General features: G+C 41.3%; 1 protein-coding gene across 1 annotated transcript in view; it reads left to right on the plus strand.

Annotated features, from left to right (window-relative positions):
• The window catches only part of LOC148209656 (uncharacterized), a 28,261-nt gene extending 5,877 nt beyond the window's left edge, over positions 1-22,384 (plus strand). The window contains exons 3-7 of the mRNA XM_088126939.1: positions 17,058-17,108; positions 17,169-18,695; positions 18,922-19,648; positions 19,733-21,315; positions 21,389-22,384. Of these exons, the coding sequence (XP_087983065.1) occupies positions 17,058-17,108; positions 17,169-18,695; positions 18,922-19,648; positions 19,733-21,315; positions 21,389-22,384 (4,884 nt within the window). The remainder of the gene's footprint in view (positions 1-17,057; positions 17,109-17,168; positions 18,696-18,921; positions 19,649-19,732; positions 21,316-21,388) is intronic.
• Positions 22,385-23,895: the final 1,511 nt, after the last annotated feature.

The following is a 23,895-nucleotide window of genomic DNA, read 5'->3' on the forward strand; positions in this document are numbered from 1 at the left end:
TAAGGTGGTATTAGCATCCATGAAACTATTGCAGATAGTTCTTATTATAGAGATGACATTGCTCCAACTATTATCGATCTACAAATCATTGAAGAATGACTTAACACGTGTCCACTATTGAACATGGACGACGGTTTTATAAACGATGAATAGGATGATGTTGAAGTATCTCATTCTAATAGTTCAAAGACTTTAGAATCAAATGAATTTGAAAGTGATTAATTACGTAATTTTACTACATACCTACTTTTGCAATATTTTCATGTTGATAATGTTTGTAATTAAAGCTTCATTATTTATTGTATTATTTGATAATGTTTTGAATAAATTTTTTTTTAGGTATGGCTTGAAACAGATAAGGGGAGGCCAACGATATATTCGTGGAGGGGCAACGAGAGAAAGATTTGGGAGACGACTCCCAAGACATCCCTTCCAGTGAATATAGTTAAAGTTTTTATTTTTTTCAAGATTTCAATAATACTTGCTAAAATGTGTAATGATTTAAGGTAGAGTAACTCAGTGTGTGCAATTGAACAAGGAGGAGGGAAAAGATGGGCCTGTCTCTATTGGAATTGATGAGTTCTCATAGAAGTTGATATGCGAGAATGCCACACGCATGTCAATGCCATAGGATTCATTGTTAGAGATAATTTTCAACCCAGCTCTGCACTCCTCTTGGTTGGACATACCAAATTAAGTTAGGGATGCAACAAAACAACGCATAGTAGTAAGTTATTAATTGTCATATGTTAAAATACAATGACATTCGCACTCATTTATTGGTGCATAATTTGTTCAAGGTGAACATGTCAAGGCGACAATAAAAAAGTATGTACACACAGCGCTACAAATAACATTTAAGGAGTGTAGACATAATTGCATGCCCACTACAAAGAAAATGGAACTCCCGATGTAGCTCGTGAAAAACCTCTTGCTAGAATTGGGAAGTTGGAGGATTGGCACAAGTTGTGCGATAGATTCCCGACTATCGATTGGAAGGTGTGTAAATCTATTTCATACCTTAGACCATTGTGAGATTCGATGCTAATCCCATGTTGCTAACTTTCATTATAAAAAATCAGAAAAAGTCAAGAGAAGTAGGGCAAAGTTGCCGTACAACCATCGGGTTGGGTCAAAATCTTTCAGTCGCCTACAACACAAATTGGTACGTATATATAGTTCATAGTTACACATACCATTATGTACTGTGTAAAATGAAATGTGCAATTAATGTCAAATGCTGAAAGAACGACGGGGCACCGAGATCGGCCCCATAGAAATGTTTAAAGAGACCGGTATCATCCAAACAAAGGGTGGGTCCCTAGAGAGGAATCGACATATGTAAGTGTTAAGTCCTCGTATTTGTCATGGGAGTACATGATATTATAATATTATGGTACATGTAACTCATTTTTTGTTTGCAAGACACATTGATGGCCATGGAGAACACACCTGTACCCGAAGGTGCAGACCCACCCACAAACAAGGATTGTTGTCTCACGGTTTTTGGTCCTCAATCTAGATTCGTTGGAAATATGGGGTTATGCCCACCACCATTAGCACACGGTGGACGATGCTCGTCGCAACTGGAGGAATTGAGGGAGACTAGAGACCAGTTGAGGCAACCAAACGAAGAGCTGAAAGAGACAAAAAAAGAGTTGAGGCAATCAAAAAAAGAGTTGGGAGAGACGAGAGAACGATCAAATGTGTCAGATGAACGATTGAGAAGAATGAAGAAATGCTAAATATATATGCAAAAGCATGAAGTAGGAAACCGTAGCGAGTTGAACATCTTCAGGGAGTGCAATGGCACAAATCATGAGTCAACAAAGCTCAGAACTCGATTTTTTGTTTGGATAGGTACGAATCACCTCATTAAGTAGTCCTTTGAACATGTATATATAGTTTTGTTCCTGGGTGAAGTAATTGTGTGACTATTATGTAGTTATGGTAGCTAGTTTGAGACAATCTTTATCGTGTTTATGTTGTCTACGTGATTTATGCTATTTATTTGAAATGAAATTAATCATAGTTTGAGACAGTTATGTAGTTCACTCATTGTTTAAGATTCATTTATTGAGACAGTTATGTCTTATTTTCATTCATAAAAATATAGGAGAATGAGGGAGGGAACGGGGTGAATGCTGGGAAGAAAATGAAGAGAGAGACATTAGAGGAAGAAAAACCATGTAGTTAGAGGGTCGAAGTTAGTGATAGTGAACTATGTGGAGGTGAGGTTTTGATGTTGGAAACTTGGAATAAAGACAGATGAGATTCAGTCTTTACTGTGAGTTAGTGAGTTGAGGATTGATACTGATTTTAATCAGTCATGGATTCGTTATTTACTTTGATTTGTTTCTTTATGGAATTTGCAATGTGATGGAGTTTCCTTTGATTGAATTTATTCTTCATTTGTCTTGTCAATGATAATGGTAGTATTGAATAGATTGAGTTTAGTTTTAAGGAATTGCACAAATTGATCAATATGTTGGAGCTGTTGATAAATGTTTTGACTTCTCATTGTTTGTTTCCTATTATGAAAAGAGAGAAATTCTTTTGTTTGATATCTCTTTTAAAATTCTTTGTATTGTATTAAAGACCTATGATAGTAACAAATTTTACTTTTCATTATTTACCTATTTCGAATTACTAAACATTCATAATGGTTTTGTTTTGTTTTTTCAGGTACTTTTGGAAATTACTATTCCACAAGGCCTCATGTGTTAAAAGATTAGGTAGGTGAAACTTTTTTGGATAGGTGCAACTTTTGTAGAAATGGAGTTTTTGCATGTGCAAATTTTGTGAATAGGTGCAACTTTTGTAGAAATGAAGTATTTGCATACAGGTGCAACTTTTGTTCTTATGTCAAATTTTATTATTACATCCTCAACTTTTGTAACGTACAGTTCAAACTCTCTTAATTTGTTAGAAGATTATTTTATTTAATATAAAATCACATTGATTGATATTTTGATAATGTGAATTGAAATATCATAAACAAATCGGTTGCTAAAATAGGCATGCAATTCCAATTAGCACGAAAAAAAATAAAAAAGTTTACCAACATGTTTTAAAAAAAGTAGGGAAAAAGTCAACTTTTCCCGACATTTTGTACTCCGTCGGGAAAAGTCAACTTTTCCCGACTTTTTTACTCCATCGAGAAAAGTCAATTTTCTTGATGTTTGTCGTAAGCGTCGGGAGTCACCATGGTTCTATCATATCTCCCGACTCTTTTGCCGATGTAAAAAATTGGTCAGGAAAAAAATTTCCCGATGTTTTGAAGACTTTTCCCGACGTTTTGAAGCGCTGGGAAAAAAATTATTTCTTGTAGTGTAAGCACATAAACCATGGTCCTCGACACAGGTCCTCTAATTCATAAAAGCAATTGAGTTAATAATTATATTCTAAAATTATAACTACACATAGAAATATGATAGTAGGTTACCCTAGGATCTACAACAACCGAAAACGGTTCGTGAAAGAGTAGAACTTAGATTTCCATAAAGTGTCAAGTAGCGTTTGATGCTTTTTCCTCTAGTGTGTTGTTTTCTCTCAAAACTAAGGCAAAAAGCATAAGGGATTGTGTTTTATTCCTTTATTGACAATTAAAAAACCAAATCGCACTTTATCAGTAATTTTTATCCATAAAACTCAATTACAATTTGAACCATTTCATTTTATCAAAAACGCTTTGAAAGCAAAAAGTCCCTGAGGATTTGACCTTGGAATAATTTCCTTGTAGTATTACTTGTGACAATGTACACTTGCACGTGTCTCTTACCTTTTGAGATATAGAATATGTCGAATACAAAGTTGCCTATGTTATATGATAAATATGAGGTATTTAGATTTGGGGGCCTTAGGCAATTTCCTTACTTTAGCTTGAGCCAACCGTGATTTCAACTCTTAAAACCTCCGAAGAAGATGGGTGAGAGAGATTTAGGGTCCTGTTTAATTGGAATGAAAATCAATTAAAATTAAATCAATGGGAATCAAATCATTTGCTTTTGATGTTTACCATAAATTTTTTAGAATCCAATTCTGAATTTATTTGATATTGTTTACTAAAAATTGTCTAGAATCGGAATCAGAAACAAACATATAAACAATGCTGCCAACGGAGCCTTTACAAAGAAGACATTCAACGAGATAGTCGACATCCTAAATGACTTAGCTTCACACAACGAACTATGGTGTTCGCAAAGATCTAGGGCAGCACCAAAGAAGCAAGATCCAGCTCGAGTTTTGGCTCTGGACATTGCGACCTCGATGCAAAAAGAGATGGTTACAATGAACCAGAGGCTGAAAGAGATGGCATTGGGAATAAAAAATCCATTAGCCACGCCGATACAACCTGTGCAGTCGGATTATTGCACTCCTGCCCCTGTTTGCGAAGTCAACGATCTCATTTGTTCATTTTGCAGTGAAAACCATATTTATGATAATTGTCCACATAACCCTGCTTCCGTTTTTTATGTAGGACATGGGAACAATAGGAACTTTAACCCATATTCGAACACCTACAACCCAGGTTGGAGGCACCACCCTAATTTCTCATGGGGAGGTCAAGGAGGTTCGAGCGGTCTTAATCAAGGGTAGAGCCAGCAGAACAAGCAGCCCTATGTTCCACCTACACAGCAATACATCCCGCCACCGCAACAACAGTACAATCAGAGAACACAGGCTCCACTAGTTCAAAATAACAATTCAAATCTTGAGAATATGATGAAGGAGTACATGGCCCGAACCGACGCAGTGATACAATCCCAAGCGGCATCAATGAGGAATTTCGAGACCCAAATGGGACAGCTCGCCAATGAATTGAAGAATAGACCACAAGGTTCTTTTCCAGGCCATACTGAATTACCAAAACGAGAAGGGAAAGAACAGTGCAAAGCTGTCACCCTTAGGAGTGGACTGGCATATGATGGACCAACAATGCCAACAACAGATGTACATATTCCGTCCACTGAACCAACTGTAAAGATACCAGAAAATGCAACAACACCAGAAAGACAAAATATTAGAAAAGGTAATGAGGACACCCCGAGTGTTCCTCCACAGGTACAACCTTCTTTTACCCCTACTCCCCCGTTTCCACAAAGATTAGTTAAGAAAAATAATGATTCCCAGTTTAGAAAATTTTTAGATATTTTAAAACAATTGCATATAAATATACCATCAGTAGATGCTCTAGAACAGATGCCAAATTGTGCTAAGTTTTTGAAAGATATAGTTTCTAGGAAGAAAAAGATAGGAGAGCATGAACTGGTATCCATGACAAAATGTAGTAGTGAAGCTGTAGGCAGCCCGCTACCCATGAAGTGTAACGATCCTAGCAGTTTTACCATTCCATGTTCCATAGGAGGGAAAAACTTAGGTAGGACATTATGTGATCTAGGCGCTAGCATTAATCTTATGCCATTATCAGTTTTCAAATCTTTAGGCATAGGAGAAGCTAGACCTACTACGGTTACCCTCCAACTAGCAGATAGATCTATCATAAGACCTGAGGGAAAGATAGAAGATGTTTTAGTCCAGGTGGACAAATTCATTTTCCCTGCGGACTTTATCATTCTAGATTGCGAGGCAGACTTAGACGTTCCCATTATTTTAGGAAGACCATTTCTAGCCACTGGGGATACAGTTTTTAATGTGAGGAAGGGAGAAATTACAATGAGGGTAAATAATGAAGAAGTTAAATGTAACATTCTAGACGCCATGAAATTACAAGGAGACTTTGAAGAATGCTCTGCTATAACTAGCTTGAATCCTGTTATGTTTGATGAGTTTTATGACTTGTTAGTTACAGAGATTGAAGAAGAGCTTGATAAGATAGCAGAAGGACCGGAAGATGTGATTAATCCTGTTGAAAAAATACAAAAAGAAGAATGCAAGTCGTTACTTCCGTCCATAGTGGAACCACCCACTTTGGAGTAGAAGCCATTCCCGTCGCATTTGAAATATGCGTATCTAGGGGATAACGACACTTTACCAGTTATTATAGCTTCCAATTTATCACCTACTAATGAATATTCTTTATTGCAGATTTTGGAGAAGCACAAAAAGGCCATTGGATGGACGATAGCAGATATCCGAGGGATAAGCCCGGCCTTTTGCATGCACAAAATCTTATTGGAAGAAGATGCTAAGAACTCTATTGAGAGTCAAAGGCGGTTGAACCCGAAGATGAAAGAAGTTGTAAGGAAAGAAATTCTTAAATGGCTTGACGCCGGTGTTATATACCCAATATCCGACAGCAGCTGGGTAAGCCAAGTACAGTGTGTACCAAAGAAAGGGGGTATAACCGTGGTGGCCAACAAAGAGAATGAGCTCATCTCAACCCGAACTGTGAGTGGGTGGAGAGTTTGCATTGACTATAGCAAACTCAACAAGGTAACGAAGAAAGACCATTTTCCTCTACCGTTTATTAACTAGATGCTCGACCGTCTGGCAGGTAAGGATATCTATTGTTTCTTATATGGATATTCGGGTTATAATCAAATTACTATTGCTCCAGAAGACCAGGAGAAGACAACATTTACGTGTCCGTATGGTACGTTCGCTTTCAGGCGAATGCCCTTTGGATTATGCAATGCACCTGCGACTTTTCAGAGGTGTATGATGGCCATCTTCTCTGACATGGTAGAAAATATTCTAGAAGTTTTTATGGATGACTTTTCTGTTTTTGGAAATTCTTTTGACGCATGTTTAGTTAATTTGGAGAGAGTATTGGAGAGATGTGAACAAACAAACCTAGTCCTAAATTGGGAGAAGTGTCATTTCATGGTACAAGAGGGTATTGTTTTGGGTCGCAAAATTTCCAAGCAAGGAATAGAGGTAGACCACGCTAAGATAGACATCATTTCAAAGCTACCTCCTCCCACGAATGTTAAAGGGATTAGAAGTTTTTTAGGGCATGGGGGATTTTACCGCCGCTTTATAAAAGACTTTGCTAAAATTTCTAAACCCTTGTGTCAATTGTTAGAACATGATGGACCATTTGTTTTTTATGATGACTGTTTAAAATCATTTGAAATGTTGAAAGTTGCTTTAAGTTCAGCCCCTATAATTATCGAACCTAATTGGGATTTACCTTTCGAGCTCATGTGTGATGCTAGTGATTATGCAAGAGGAGCTATGTTAGGACAACGTAAAAACAAGATCTTGCATCCTGTGTATTATGCTAGTAAGACTCTGACCGGTGCACAACTCAATTACACTACTACTGAAAAGGAACTGTTAGCAGTTGTGTTTGCCTTTGATAAGTTTAGGTCTTACTTGATAGGCACAAAAGTCATTGTTTTTACTGACCATTCTGCTTTAAAATATTTATTTGCTAAAAAAGATGTGAAACCACGTTTGATACGGTGGATTTTGTTACTTCAAGAGTTTGATATTGAAGTTAGGGACAGAAAGGGTACTGAAAACCAAGTTGCTGATCACCTGTCTAGATTGGAATCCCCGCTCTGTGATCATGGAACTGTTATACGTGAACAGTTTATTGACGAGCAACTCTTGCGAGTTGACTCAGTTCCGTGGTATGCCGATATAGCAAATTATTTAGTAAGTCAAATAGTTCCTTATGAGTTTAACAAGCAACAGGTAATGAAATTTCTAAATGAAGTTCGATTTTATCGTTGGGATGAACCTTTTTTATATAAGCTAGGACCTGACAATATCTTATGCAGGTGTGTAGCAGAAGAAGAGCACGAGGCGATATTAGACGCTTGTCATATGTCTCTATATGGAGGACATTTTGCAGGACACAAAACCGCAGCCAAAGTTTTGCAAAGTGGGTTCTTTTGGCCCACTCTGTTCAAAGATGCACATAAGTTTGCCCAGGTTTGTGACAAATGCCAACGGACAGGTAATATATCTAAATGCCACGAAATGCCTCAAACCTCGATCCTGGAGATTGAAATATTTGATGTGTGGGGTATAGATTTTATGGGTCCATTTCCATCTTCCAATGGTAAGCTTTATATATTGTTAGCAGTAGATTATGTTTCGAAATGGATAGAAGCCATTGCAACTGCTACCAATGATTCTAAAGTTGTCATTCGTTTTATGCAAAAGCACATTTTTACGCGTTATGGAACCCCGCGTTGTCTGATAAGCGATGGGGGGGCTCATTTTGTGAATAGGTCTATGCAAAAGTTGCTGGCTAAATACAATGTGCGTCATAGGGTTGCAACAGCATATCATCCTCAGTCGAATGGGTTAGCCGAAATATCTAATAGGGAGATAAAAAACATTTTAGAAAAAACTGTAAATCTTAACCGTAGGGATTGGTCTATGAAGCTTGATGATTCACTTTGGGCATATTGGACAGCATTTAAGACTCCCCTCGACATGTCCCCCTATAGGCTAGTCTTTGGAAAAGCATGTCATTTGCCTCTTGAGCTAGAATATAAAGCATTTTAGGCTACTAAGAAATTAAATTTTGATCTGGTAACTTCAAGAAGTTACAACGTTTTCAAAAAGGAAGGAAGTTTTTGTATCTTACATTTTTTTTTGTTTAATCATAAAAAGTTTTGCTCATTAAGAGAATGTTTTTGAAAACGTTGAAAATGAAAATAATAATAAAAAAAAAAAAATTACGCAGGCGCCTGGCGCCTGCCCTGTTTTTTTCCAGCATTTCGAAAAATCTTTTTCCTTCGTGGTTTGGGTTTCATTTTCGAATTTTATGGGTTTTATTTTGGGTCAAACATTAATCATTTGTGATTGAAGTTTCAAATCTCTCCTTAAACTAAAAAATACTTCAAATTTTGTTTCCCTAATCCTATTTGGAATTCAAACTTATTTTTTCCTTTTAGGTTTAGGAAACCTAGTTGAACTTAAATCTCAATCCCTTTCCATTTAGGATTTAGTTTGGGGAAAGCTTTAAATAGACCCATTGCCTATGCTTTACAACTCCACACAAACCCACACAACTCTCTTCCTTCCCTTTGTTTTTCGGAAAACCCACTCCTTCACCACCATTGTTTTCAATTTTCAGCCACCAAGAAGAAGTAGAAATTTCCAGCCTTTATTTCTTTCTATGGCTTCTTCTTCTCAAGACACTTCACTCCCTACTTCTCCTTCCCAAGCTCCTACACAACCTCCTATGATGGCTCCACATGGTTATGTAAATTTTCAGCCGCTACCCACCCTTAATATACCTCAAAACAGTGAGTTTAGGGCTGAAAATCCTCAGCAACTTCCTCCAATGATCAATCCGGGTATGTACCAACCGTTTATGTTTAACTCGGTTCCTTCCTATCATTTTCCCTTGTCCCAAATGCAAATTCCAGCTAGTGTTCATCCTTATGGAATGCCCAACTCATCTACTCTATTTCCTAGCCTTCCACCTTATTATGGAATGGGTCATTGGGTACCTCCACACAATTATAGGATGATTTCACCTAGGGTTCCCCCACCATCTCAACTTCCATTCCTAGAAAGAGGACCTCAAGCACCCCAATTGAACCCTAACATATTGAGTACCTTCAACATGGGACAACTAAAACCCTTAGAGCCTCCTAGGATGCCAATCCCAACCAATATGCCAATGGATACAGGAGTTGAGCATGGAGGAGAGCAAGAGAAGAGCCATAGCCAGAGGCTAGAGCCCGGGGTTTCGATAGGGCAAAAGAGGAAGAGCAAGGAGGTGATGACGGACCCAGAAATTGCGGAAGATGGGAGTAGTAGGCGTCTGATGCCTAAGGATTCATCTATGGAGAACAGGGATGAGGAGCAGTTTTATTCATCTCCGTTGATTATCACACCGGGAGATGGTAATGATGATTTTCTATTGGTGTCCCGAGGCAATTGTTCAAATATGCCGGAAACGGAGGATACCGAGAACGAAGTGGTAAGGACAGATACTCAGGAACTTTCCCCACTGGATACACCTACAGACAGAGCATTTTGTAGTCACCAAGAGTTGCCTACTGGGGCAACTGGATCTACTCTGTTGGCAACGGATGAGTATGTCACACCGATGGTCACTCTACCAGAGGTAAGGGATGCTCACACTATTCCTTCTAATGCAGTTAACCCGCTTGGGTGTGATACAGGTAGATCCAAGGTTGGGGAGAATAGTACTCAAGAACCTACCAGCGAAGAAGATCCTGAGGACACGCAGACGATAAGGGAAATGTTCCAATACAAGAGGCGGGAGAAAAAGAGTTCAAAACGTCGTGCAGTTCAGGCTAAGAAGCCGACAGTGCCCATGAATGAACCTAAAACGAGAGCTGCGAAAGCTAAAGCAGCTGAAGCTAAGAAGAAGGTAGTGGCACCTGGGCTAGTTGATCCAATCGAACTAGACTTGTCTGAGGGCGAGGAGGTCGAGACGACATGGAACGCGGCGAATTTAGCCACTCGAACTTCATTAATGAAATCCCGTAAGATTATGACAGAATTGGGATTCGGCCTCACTCTGGGAGATGTGCCTGATGATTGGAGGGATACCGCTAGAGATAAAGAATGGAGACCACTCATTCAGCCCATACAATGTGAGGCTTTGGAGTTAGTCAGAGATTTCTACGCTGCTATCCATCCTCAGTCACATATAGCCATAGTGCGTGGGAAGGAAATATGGTTTGATGCCACTCAGATCAACTACACATTCAACATTAAGAATATCAGAGATGCTGTGGGCAATAAGATGTTAGTGACTCCGACTCTAGAACAGCTTGATGAGGCTCTAGAATGTGTTGGGAAGCCCTCTGCCACTTGGGATTTGACTACTCATGGCACGGTACGACTAAAACCCGAGGATGTTTCACTAGCTGCTGCAGGATGGTTATATATAGTCAAAAACAGAATTCTGCCAACGAAGCATGATGAGCATGTCACTCAGGATAGGGCCCTGCTGGTTTATGCCATGCTAAAAGGCATAGATGTGAATTATGGAGAATTGATCAATACCAGTATCCATGAGTGTGCCCACCGGACACGTGGTAAGCTTTATCACCCACGCTTGGTCACTTCTTTATGCTTGCGACAAGGTGTACAGCTCTCTGAGGATCAAATTAAGAAAGATGCCCCAGTTGTGGAAGAGAAGAATATTCGAAGAATTATCGCCCATGCGCTACAAAGAAGGGAAGGTACTGGGACGTCTCCTACATCGGAGATCCGTAGTCTCCGAGAGGAGAACCAACAGCTGCGAGATCAGGTTCGAGAAGTCGTACAACATATCTACAACTTGAGGGCTTCATTGGATTTTGCGGTTTTACCTTCATGGCCTCCAGCGCTAGCTGCTATCCTTGGTCATCCATCTTCCAGTACCGACACTGATCCTAGTCCACAACCTCCAACTTCATGAAGGGGAGGTTCCTTCTTTGCTATTTTTTGTGTTTTATTCTTTTGGTTAATGACGTTGTTTTCATATTCTAGCCTTACTATGCATGTTTTTTGTATTGATTATGTTTCGAGCTCAGTTGACGCATGTATAAATTAGTATCGTTTATCTTCTGATCACTTAAAGTATGCCCTCACTTAACCTTAGTTTAGCTTTTCACATGCCTACTTTGAGGCATCTGTGTTGTGCATGTGATTTCATGTCAATGATGATTCTAAGAGATTGTTGAGTTTTCTGTTCTATGCCTGACTAAGCTTTGAGCTATTTCCTTCGTTTATGTGATAAACTCATTTACTTTTATGTCTTTTTGATCTTTACAGACTTTAAACTTTTTCTTTGCCCCTATATAGGAAGTCCTTGTCCTTTTTACTGTTAAGCCTTTTTCATCATATGCAAAAGTCTTTTCCCAGTGAGGACACTGTCTCTCTTAAGTTTGGGGGGGACAGTTGTTGTGTCAGTCATTGTTTCAGAAAGATAAAATGTTATTTATATTTGAAAAATCATGCTATTTTCTTTTGAAAAAGAGTCAGTTGGAAAGAAAGAAAGTGTTGAAAAGCACTTTGCTTAAAAAAAATGAAAAAAAAAAGTTGCAAAAGAGTAAAAAGAGTCTTGTTGAGAGAAAATAAGAGTGGGGAAAATACTTGTGTTAGAAAGAAAAGAGTGGTAAAAACAATGAGAGTTAAAGAAAATGTCCTTATCATTTCCGAGTCCTACTGTAGACACCCATTTAGTTTTAGGTTGGGTGTTGATTTTGAAAATAGCAGTAAGGATGGTGATAAGTGACTTCGTGTTTCTCATTGTCGTCGTCTTATGACCTAGCTGTTAGTTTAAAGTCTTTCTACGAATAGCTGTGCTTGAAACCGATGTTAGTGTGTGGAAACCTCAGGGGCTAGTAGCCGGTCTTTCAGATGTAAAAGTCTCAATGTAAAAAGGGAGTGTGCAGATTCCTTAGGGGTATTTGAAAACGTTTTCTGTTTTTGAAAGGAAAAAGGATTTTGAAAGAGAAAGTTTTTATCATTTCAAACTTGGTTTATAGTGACTAAGCTTACAAAGGCAATAGAATGGTAGGCTTTGACATCTTTTTCCTGAGACAATTTATGATTGAACATCTCGGTTGCTTTTGCTTTACCTTGTCCATGTGTTAGAAAGCTGATTAAAGTTGCTAAGTTTTGCTTGAGGACAAGCAAAAAGTTAAGTTTGGGGGTGTGATTACGCTTGTTTACATGCGTAAAAAGAAGGTTTTAGATGCTGTTTTTACTATGTTTTAACTTTGTTTCGACTTTTTCTTGGTCGTTTGAGTTCCAATTCATGCAAAATTCATATATGATGGTTTGTCATTGGCTTATATTGTATTTATGACATTTTAGGACCATTTGGGAGTGCAAATTAATCAAAAGAAGCAAAAAGACGGAAATATGTACATGGGAGGCGCCAGGCGCCTGGGAAGGTTGCAGAAACCTGTTTTTCTTCCAACTTTGCCCTTAATGAAACGCGTCATCCAATTCGTTTTGGTGGTTCCAACCGATGCATACATGTAGAAGAAGTGTTCCACTATTAGTTTGAGCACGATTTAGTCAGTCAAAGGAGTTGGAAATGGGTGATTCACCATCGTTTTAGGACCTACCTAACCAATTCTGCACAGCTATAAATTCCAGCAGCTTCTCCACCAAACTCATCAAGCCTTGCTTCCTTCTCTTGATCATTTTTAGTGTTTCTTTGTTGCTTTCTAAGTACTTTTGAGTTGCTTTCATTAATTGCTTTTGGTTTTTAAATCCCGAGCACTTTACATTCCTTTATTGAGCTTTGTTTTGTTTCCGTTTGTATTTAGTTATTTTCTACCTATTCAAATATATAAAAATCCAGCACTTTGCTTATCTTTCCTTTTTCTTTACTTTATTTTAGTTAAGAGAATTGTGTTTTTGGAGGAAAGAGCACGTGACACTCCCCCTTGCTTGAAAGAGAAGGGCGAAGCTCTCAATCCCGAGCAAAACTCTCCGTTAGTTAACTTTTGTTTTTCACACATGCATTCCAATTTCAACCATTTTACTTGCTGTATTTTCTTCAATATGTCTTTCTAAATTCCCGTCTCTAGCCCGGTTATGGATAGTTAGCCTTTTATTTCTAATAAGGGTTGCTAAGAAGTAGTGTTTTTGCTTTCCATTCATTGCTCAACATGTTTTCCCAAAAAATTGGGATTTAGACAAGGCCACTGTAAGTCTTAACAAGTCAATACTGAAAAGGTTGCTTATTTGCATCTTTGAGTGGTTAAACCGAGGAGAGGAGCGCCTTAGACATAAGGGTTCCGGTTAAGTAGCCTAGACATAGGACCTTAACCCGAGGTTGGGACTATTTCCATCCTAAAACTAAGATATCTCTCATAATAGACATATTAGGGAATGCCTTAGGACTTTGAACTTGCTTAGACATAAGTCAAGTGAAAAGCGTAGACGAAGTTCCTAAAGTAAAATGCATATCGTCCTTAGCTTATCCTTGATTCTTTGTTGGCTAACTTGAAGTAATTCGGGCTAGGTTTTACCATTATAAGACCAAATCTCAAATCCAAAACCATTATTTGTGACCACTTCCCATTTTATAAGAATCACTCATTTCAACGTTCACTATTCATTAAAACTTTTGAGTTTGGAAATTGTTTAGAAGTCCTTGAGGATCGATACTTGGATACTTCCTAATGATGCAATCTTGAAATGTCGGGAGGACGATGTTATTGGATTCTTAATGGTAAAGATCAATATCTTGGGAGGCCGAGATTTGATTTTTTTAATATGTTTCATAAAGAAAACGTGTAATTTTAATCAATATGTTTATTTCCATGTCTTCCGAAGAAATAATTGTTTTTCCACATTTTTTTAAAAAAAGGGCTTTGTCATTTTAAGCAAATAAAAGTATATGTTTTTTGTTCTTGTAAACCTTATTTTATAAGGTTCTTTTAGTTGTGGAAAAAAAAATTAATTCATAAAATATTTTTCATAAAGGCATTTCCTCCTAAAAACTTCAAGAATTTTAAAAGCATTTAGGATATTTCTAAAAAATAACAAATCAAATCTTTGTCATTAATATTTTTTCATAAAAAGAACATATAACTAAACTCGAGGGATTTGAAACGTCGATTCTTTAATACTCTCGAGGTGATGAATTTATTTTAGGAGGCTGAATTACATTCAAATAAACAAAAATTTATTAATGACTTTACGTCACTCGTAATTATTGTTTATAATTTACCGTATGAATAATGATCAATAAAACATGGGACATTTAAAAAAAAGAGTAAAATTGTTTTTTTTGAAGGCCGTTTTCTTAAAAATAATATGAAAAATAAATTATCGTTAATTGAACGAGTATTGTGGGATGCTAATACCTTCCCATACACAAAAGACCCTCGAACCCAGATATTTTTTCATGTAGACCAACTTATCTATGTATTTGGGTGGCCAATCACACCTTATAAATAAAGAGTGGTGGCGATTCTATTTTTCTTCTCTAGGGAAGAAAGTCAGCCACTCCACGTCACAAACCCATAGCGACAGTTTGACAACTCTACTAGGGACTTTTATCTTTTATGTGGGTAACATTTATTTTTTTTTTTCGTATTATTTTCTATGTTCGTTTTATTTTTATTTTGACACACATGTACACAAGCCTCATACCCGACTTTTACCATTAGTTTAGAATCAAGGATGAGTAGTGGTGACCTTCATAGAGTACTGGACTCCCATGCAGGCACATGAAACTCTTTACTTAGGTCGTCCTTAATTAGGAGGCTGATAAGCGTGCCTCGATTTTTTCCTGGATAAGGAAGGAATATATGACAGTTTGGGGGCCTTTATGTAACGTCCCAGGATTTTTAACATCCCAACGGGGACCATTACTAAAAGCCACCTAAAACGACCCACTCGTACTAGAGAATTTAAACCACTAGACGTATAAACTATGACCAACTCTCACCATGCTTCCACTGCGCTACTCTGATTAATAACACTTACAAAAACTTGCACTAAACAGCCCAAACACCATTAACGTTCTAACGAAACTCAAATCCTTCACAGTTAATAATTTAATAACAAACTAACCTTATAAAACTTCTCAATGAAAACTTCACTAATCATAAACCATCCACTACACGAATCTAACTTTCACAAAAACAGCGAAGCAAAAGATAACTCAAGTTCAACTTGAACAAATGCATTATACTGATAAATATCCTCAACGTATTACATCACCACAAGTCAAGTAGCTAAACAAAATTACGGTTCTCAAGAAAACGAGCTATCAATCCTAGGACATCCCCTAAATATGGGACATCATAAAACATTTTATTAATCTAAGAATAGACTTAAGCCAAAAACAAACAACTATAGCTATCCTATTCAACTTGAAACTTAACGACTCAGAGTTAAATGGTCTCTCTAATCAAGTCTCCTCCTCGCCATCACCATCATAAGAGCCAGCTCGATACCTGCAAACTGGAGGGGAAAAAAAGGGATGAGTACAACCACAGTACTCAGTAAGCAGCCCTTATCTGAAGCATCACGCACAAACAGCATGCTTATCAAAGAAACAACGTGTCATGCTTATCAAAGAATCAACATATCATGCTTATCATAATTCTCGAGCTTTGAATGAATAGAAACATATCACAAGAAGCAGTTTATGCAAATGTTTAACTAAACATGTACTGTACATGTCAAACTCATCCTTACATATTAACACACTAGTTCTCTTTCTTGATTCCTCCAAGGCTTACTCCTTCGAGTGGTACCGACCCCTGACCTCGCGTAGCTAAGGCATCGACACTTTTCTACGGTGCTCGGTGTTGGACCTTGACATTTATCCCCAATGCCTCAGCTACTACTCAACGTATTGATCCTTGGCCTCAAAGCAAGTCCTAACCAATCACACAATGTTAGTCCTCCAAGTCTAATTCCTCGAATCGCATCGGCCCTTGCCATTTATCCCCAAAGCCCGACACTCATTTATAGAGGCTTCGTTCGACCTTGCCATTTATCCCCAAGGCCTTGAACTGTGCATCGACCCTTGACATTTATCCCCAAGGTATCGATAACTACTCAACGTATTGGTCCTTGACCGCCACCACATTAAGACCCAATACTAATTCAACAAATTAGAATCACCGTGCCGACCCCCGACCCTTTGCACCCAAAGCCTCGACACTCATCTTTACCAAGTTGGGATATCGATCCTCGACCTTTGCACCTGGAGCCTCGATACTCAACTAGTGGCGTGCCAGCCTTTTTGGCACTATTAGATCTCCATTTACTTTTTTACATCCTAGAACTCTCACTAGAGACCTACATGCTTTTCAGCCATGACCCATGCAGAAATTATCTCTCAACAATGGAACATGCGTTATACGTAAAACCTATGTCACTATCATCCAGACATGGCCATCCCACATCACGAGGACACCCTTCTCTCAACCCTCGGCAGGCTTTACACACCACAGTGCAGATAATTTACAAAAGAGACGTAGCCGACATATATCCCTAAACGCATCCAACACTCTAAAATTTCATAGTAATCAGAATACAACATAACTCATTCGCTTCATTAAGGACCAAACTCTCACCAGAGTCCTACTACCTAATTTCTAGGCCATGACCGATGTAGCACTCCACTCACAATAAAACCAGCATCTGGGCCGGTCTGATATTGTTGGTTCGGTTTGGTGCAGTCCGGTTCGGTTGCGGTTCAGCCTGGTTCGGTTTTTTCTGCACCGGTTCAGGTTGGTTCGATTGGTTCCGTGCTGGTTTAGGTTGGTTCGATTGGTTCTGCACCGGTTCAGGTTGGTTCGATTGGTTCCGCCAGTCCGGTGCCGTTTCCGCCTGGTTTGGCCGGTTCCGCGCCGGTTTTGCCCGGCTCTCCTCCGGTTTTGGCTGGTTCTGCGCCGGTTTTGCCCGATTCTCCCTCGGTTTTGCCTGGTTCGGCTGGTTCCATGACGGTTTTGCCCGGCTCTCCGCCGGTTTTGGATGGTTCTGCGGTTCTGGGGCCGGTTTCGGTGGCTTTGGCTGGTTCAGCGCCGGTTTTGCCCGGTTCTCCCCCGGTTCCGGCTAGTTCAGCAGGTTTGGCGCCGGTTCAGCATGGTTCCCTGCAGGTTCAGGCTGGTTCGGGCTCTTCGGGGCCGGTTCCGGCTTTTTTGGCGCCGGTTTCCCCCGGTCCTTCTTTGTTTCATTCGGTTTCCTCTCAGGTTCATGATTTGGGGCCTGTTTCGATGTCGGTTGAGACATGTTCGGGGGCTTTTGGGGCCGGTTCTTCGAGTGGTTTGCCTCCTTGCGGCCCAGATTCTTGGTGTGGCCTTTTTGGCTCATCTTCTGGGGTGGCGACTCGCCTTGAGTGTTTTCCTCCAGTGGTGATGGATAGGGAGCTCGTTGCGGTTCCCTCTGATGATATTGTTGGGGAGGGGGAGAAGTTGTGGGCTAATTCTTTGGTGGGTCAGTTTCTTGACTCTCGACCTCCTTATGCTGTAGTTTCCCGTCTGGTGGCTCGGATTTGGGCAAGTGTGGAGGAGCCGGTTATTACTTATCTGGATGACGGGCTCATTGTGTTCCAGTTCCTGCATGCTTCTTCCTGTGATTGGGTTCTGTCCCATGGGCCGTGGCACATTGGGGGGAAGCCGCTCTTCCTCCGTTCTTGGACTCCTGGTATTGTTCCTCAGTCTTTTTCTTTTGCTTCTGTTCCAGTCTGGGTTAAATTGTCTAATATTCCGCTTGAGCTGTGGACTCCCCGGGGGCTTAGTGTTATTGCTAGTGTGTTGGGTGTGCCTCTCTGTCTTGATAAGGCTACTGAGGATCGTAGCCGTCTGTCTTTTGCCCGTATTTGTGTTGAGATGCGGGCTGCTTCATCTTTTCCTTCGTCAGTTAAGGTGAAGGTTCGTGATGTCTTGTTTACCGTTGCTGTTGCATATGCCTGGAAGCCACGGCGGTGTTCGAAATACTGTATCTTTGGCCATTCTGATTCGACTTGTTCCGTTGAGCAGGTCTGGGTTCCTAAGGCGCCTCGGGGTCCGGTCCCGCCTGTGTCAGCCCCTTCAGCTTCTGTTTCCCCAGTTGTGGTGTCTGGGCCTGGTCGGGCCCTTGCTACTGTGGCTCCTGCTCATCCAGTGGAGCGGGGTGTTTATGGTAACCGTTTTGAGGCTTTGTCGTTACCTACTGAGACTGCTACGACTGGCAATGACTCTGGTTCTTCGGGTCGGGATAGTGGTAAGGCTGTTCTTTTTCTTGGCCCTTCGTGTCGGGATAGTGGTGAGGGGGTGTTTTCGCCGCTTTTTGGGGATGGTTTTTTCTCTGGTGATGATCAGGAGGGTTTCACTACGGTTGTCTCTCGTCGTCGTCGCTTGTCCCCTGTTTCCAGGGCGGGTTCTTCTTCCCCTCCTGTAGCCCATGACTAGTTGGTGCTCGTGGAATGTGCGGGGTTTTAATGCCGCCGCAAGGGGCCGCGAGGTCCGCTCGTTTCTGAGTAGTGTTCGTGCTGAGTTTTGTTATCTTTTGGAGACTCATGTTTTGCATCGTAATTTTGCCTCTATCTTTTGCCCCTTCCAGGTGCATTGGCAGTGCGTCAGCAGTTATTCTTCTTCTTGTGTTGGTAGGATTTGGGTGTTGTGGCGCCCGGGACGTTATGTTTTTTCCCCGATTACTATTTCTGATCAGTTTGTGTATGGTGTTGTTTTTGATCGAGTTTCTCAGCTTTCGGTGCAGGTTCTTTGTGTTTATGCTTCTAATTTCACCTCTAAGCAGGCTCTGTTGTGGGACTCTCTTGTGTCCATATGTTCGACTTGGTCTGGTCCTAGTGTGGTGATGGGTGATTTTAATGCTATTCGGCATTCGTCTGAGGTGCTGGGTGGTCGTCCTGTTTTGTCAGATATGGAGGGTTTTGATGATGTTTTGTTACGGGCCGATTTGGTGGAGCCTCGTGTGTCTGGGTCTTGGTTTACTTGGACAAATAAGCATTTGGGGGCTGGTCTTATTCTCAAGCGCCTTGACCGTGTTTTGGTCAATTCCGCTTGGTTTGGTTCCATGCTTGTTTTTGAGGTTCAGGTTCGTGAGTGGGGTGTCTCTGATCATTGCCCTCTTGTTTTTCTAGTTGGTGCTGAGGTGCCTAGGTGTCGCCCGTCTTTTCGGTTCTTTGACCATTGGGCTGCGGATCCCCTGTTCTTGTCAGTTGTTCGGGACACGTGGAAGGTTCATTCTCAAGTTTCTCCTCTTGTGAGTTTTGGTATGAATCTTCGTGCTTTGAAGCCTGTGTTGCGTCGTTTCGGCCATCATATTGGTACTATTCAAAAGGGTTTGCAGGAGGCGCGTGCTCGTATGCTTGCTGCTTAGGCTTTACTTTTGCGTGACCCTTCTTCGATAGGTGCTCAGGAGGAGGAGCGGGTCGCCTCTCGTGATTTCTGGGATTGGGCTGTGATGGAGGAGGCTTTGTTGCGTCAGAAGTCCAGGGTCCGGTGGCTTTCTTTGGGCGACCAGAACTCTGCTTTTTTCCACCGTAGTGTTCGAGGCCGAATTGTTCGTAATGATCTTGTCTCCTTGACGAATGATGCAGGTCGGGTTGTTACTGATCGTGCTGAGCTTGCTCGATTGACGGTTAGTTTTTATCGTCGGTTGTTGGGCTCGGAATGTGTAGGTTATCGTGATCTTACTGCTCGTCTGGCTGCTATTGTGGATTTTGTGTGGCCTCCTGAGTGTGGGGTGGACTTGTGTCGTCCTGTTACTTCTCTGGAGGTGCGGGAGGTGTTGTTTTCGATGGCTAGTGGTAAGGCTCCTGGTCCGGATGGGTTCTCCGTGGGCTTCTTTAAGGCGGCTTGGAGTGTTGTGGGCGATGACTTTTGTAAGGCGGTGTTGCATTTCTTTGATACTTCCTTTTTGCCTTCTGGGGTGAATGCTACGTCGCTTACTTTGATCCCTATGATTCCCAATCCTTCGAGGTTAGGGGATTTTCGCCCTATTTCCTGCTGTAATGTGTTGTATAAGTGCATCACGAAGCTTTTAGCTAACCGGTTGAAAGTCTGGCTTCCCAGGTTTATTAGTCAGAATCAGTCTGCTTTTGTGCCCGGTCGTCGTATTGTGGACAATATTTTGCTTTGTCAGGAGCTTGTTGGGGGGTATCATCTTAATAAGGGTATCCCTCGTTGTGTGCTTAAGGTGGATCTTCAAAAGGCGTATGATTCGGTGCATTGGGATTTCCTGTTTGGTCTGTTACTGGCCATTGGGACCCCGGCTCGCTTTGTTAATTGGATCCGAGCTTGTGTGACGTCTCCGATGTTCTCCATTTCTCTGAATGGTTCGCTTGAGGGTTATTTTCCTGGTCGTTGTGGGCTCCGTGAAGGGGATCCTCTTTCCCCTTATCTTTTTGTTATGGCCATGGAAGTGTTGTCGCGTATGCTTAATCGCCCGCCGGTGGTGTTTCGATATCATCCGAAGTGTGATCGGATTGGTTTGACTCACCTGTGTTTTGCTGACGACTTAATGATTTGTCCGCATGGGGATGTTGGTTCTCTTTCCTTTATTCGGGATTCTTTGGTGGAGTTTGAGGCGTTGTCGGGTCTTGTTGCTAATACTCGTAACAGGTCTTTTTTTGGGGCCGGTCTTCCTCTTGAGGAGGTGCAGGGGTTGGCTTCTTTCTTGGGGTTTTCGGTGGCAACTCTCCCGATGCGGTATCTTGGCGTTTCGCTCCTTTCTCGTCGGTTGTCTTTTGGAGATTGTAAGCTTTTGTTGGAGAAGATTAGTGCTCGTATTCGGAGTTGGTCGGCTCGTGTGCTTTCTTTTGCTGGTTGTTTGCAGCTCATTCGCTCGGTGCTTCAGAGTTTTCAGGTTTACTGGGCCAGTGTTTTTGTTCTTCCGGCCCGGGTGGTGCATGAGGTGGAGCGTATTATTCGCTCGTTTTTGTGGAAGGGTTGTGAGGGTGGGTCCTCTGGGGCGAAGGTGGCTTGGTCTGAGGTCTGTCTTCCTCTTAGGGGGGGGGCTAGGTGTTCGCCACTTGGCTTCGTGGAATTGTGCTGCTATTATGAAGTTGCACTGGCTTCTTCTCACGCGTGCTGGGTCGTTGTGGGTCGCTTGGGTGGAGGCTTATGCTTTGCAGGGTTCTTGTATTTGGACTGTCCGTCCTTCGCCTCGGTTTTTCTGGTGTTGGCGGAATATTCTGGGTGTCTGGGATTCACTCCGCCCTCTGGTGCGTACTGTTCTTGGGGATGGTCGGCTTTGTTTTGTGTGGCACGATTCTTGGTTGCCGGGGGGTCCGATTCACCCGAGGTGTGGGGATAGAGTCATTTATGATGCTGCTAGCTCTTCTATGGCTAAGGTTGCTGACTTTTTGCTCCCTGAAGGTTCCTGGCGGTGGCCTCGTGTTTCGATGGATCTTATTGATCTTCTCCTGGAGGTGATGTCGGTGCAAGCCGTGGTTGGTCAGGAGGATCGTCTTGTCTGGACTCCTGCGGTGTCTGGCCTTTTTTCGGTCTCTAGTGCTTGGGGGCTTCTTCGTCCTCGTCGTCCGCTAGTTCCTTATTTTTCCTTGTTATGGTTTGGTGGGAATATCCCTAAACATTCGTTTATTTCTTGGTTGGCAATTCGTGATCGCCTATCTACGCGTGATCGTCTTCGCCAGTGGAATGCGTTGGTGCCTGCTACTTGTGTTTTTTGTGCTTGTTTGGAGTCTAGGGATCATCTGTTTTTTGATTGCCCTTATAGTAGAGCGGTTTGGGCTGGTATGATTTCGTGGGCCGGTTCGTCTCATCAGGTTTCATATTGGTCTTCAGAGCTTTCTTGGATGTGTGATGTTAGTGCTGGGTCGTCTGTGCGGCGGCATGTTTGGCGGTTAGCTTGGACTTCGACTGTCTCTCTCCTTTGGAGGGAGCGGAACCTTCGTATTCATGGTGGTCCGGGTCGCTCGTCGTCTGTGCTCCTTAGGGTCATTAAAGCTGAGGTGTATTTTCGTGGCACTACTTGGCCAGGGAGTTGTTGTAGGAGCTCTGAGCCCATGCTTGTCTCTGCTTGGGACTTATTTTCGTGATTTTGATTGTTCCCTTTACCTTTTGTTTTGTTGCCTTGATCTCGAGCTGTGAGATCCTCCTTATGCTTTTCTTGTTTTAATATATTTTATTTACCTTTGCAAAAAAAAAAAAAGGAATGAGATGTAAAAGACTCCTTATTCATCGTCGGCAGGGAGTCTTATATATGTTCAAATTTCCACACGACTTGATATAGCTTTTTTAGTAGGAATGTTGGGTAGATATATGAGCAATCCAATTATACAACACTGTTAAGCAATCAAGCGATTAATAAGATATTTGCAAAGAACTAAAAATCACATGCACACGTATAGGAGATAAGACAATATAGAGATCATTGATATAATGACCCTGAATTTCAACAATTATTTTCAGGTAATGTTATCAAACTCCCAGTTCAATTCTTGCCGAAAAGAAAACATAAAGCATCATATTGTAAAGACAACGAGGAGATTCCATACTTCAAGCAATCCCTAAGAGAAAATCTGTCTGCCTCAATGGCTAGAAGATCCATAAAGAGAAAGGAACATTCCAGTGTCCAACAATCCTAGTTAAACAAAAAATTCAAATAAGTAAAACGACGGATCATCTTGGAAAATCGTCCAACGCGTCAAAACAACAATAACTAGTTTACTGCTGATAACAAGTCCCTAATACTCCCGAAAATCAAAATTTATAACCCACTACCCTAGACAAAAGTTCGCAGCCTAATGGTCCTTCCTCGGTCAAGCCTCCTCCACGTCATCACCACGGTCAGGAATTCGTTCTACACTTGAAACAATTAAGGCAGAGGGGGTGAGTATATAAGATACTCTGCAAGTAGCCCCACTAACTATTCACAAAACATCATGCATCCTAACCACAACAATCATAAAAGAAAATGATACTAGAAAACAAGCATCGTGGGCCATAACAGTCAAATTATCACATGCGCACAAACATCCGAGATATCAAGACTCATGCCAATCAAGCCACATGGCTCGCTCTTATGCCCAGTACACTAAGTTAGTCCTCCAAGTTTTACTCTTCGAATTGCATCGGTTCTTAACATTTATCCCCAAGACCTTGAACCGAAACTCCTAACCCAATGCCATGTTAGTCCTCGAAGTCTAACCCTTCGAATTGCATCGGTCCTTGCCATTTATCCCCAAGGCCTTGAACTGTGCGTCGACCCTTGACATTTATCCTCAAGGTCCCGACAACTACCAGCATGTTGGTCCTTCACCATTACCACGTCAAAGCCCAACAATCATGCATAAAAAACTCGTCATGCCGACCCTCGACCTTTTGTACTCGGAGCCTCGACACTCCTCTCTACCAGGACTGGCCTATCGACGTCTGACCCTTTCTACCCGGAGCCTCGACACCCAATAGTGACGTGCTAATAACCAGATTCCACATTTCACTCCCTGTCCCAGCCGATACTAAAGTATTGCTTCTCAACCAAATAACCATAACAATTTTCCACACCAAGCCACTCCACTGGACATCAATGTGTTACAATCTCAAGGAC

This window comes from Momordica charantia, assembly GCF_013281855.1.
Source record: "Momordica charantia cultivar OHB3-1 chromosome 8 unlocalized genomic scaffold, Mcharantia_2.0 BLBB01000008.1, whole genome shotgun sequence".
Lineage (NCBI taxonomy): Eukaryota > Viridiplantae > Streptophyta > Magnoliopsida > Cucurbitales > Cucurbitaceae > Momordica > Momordica charantia.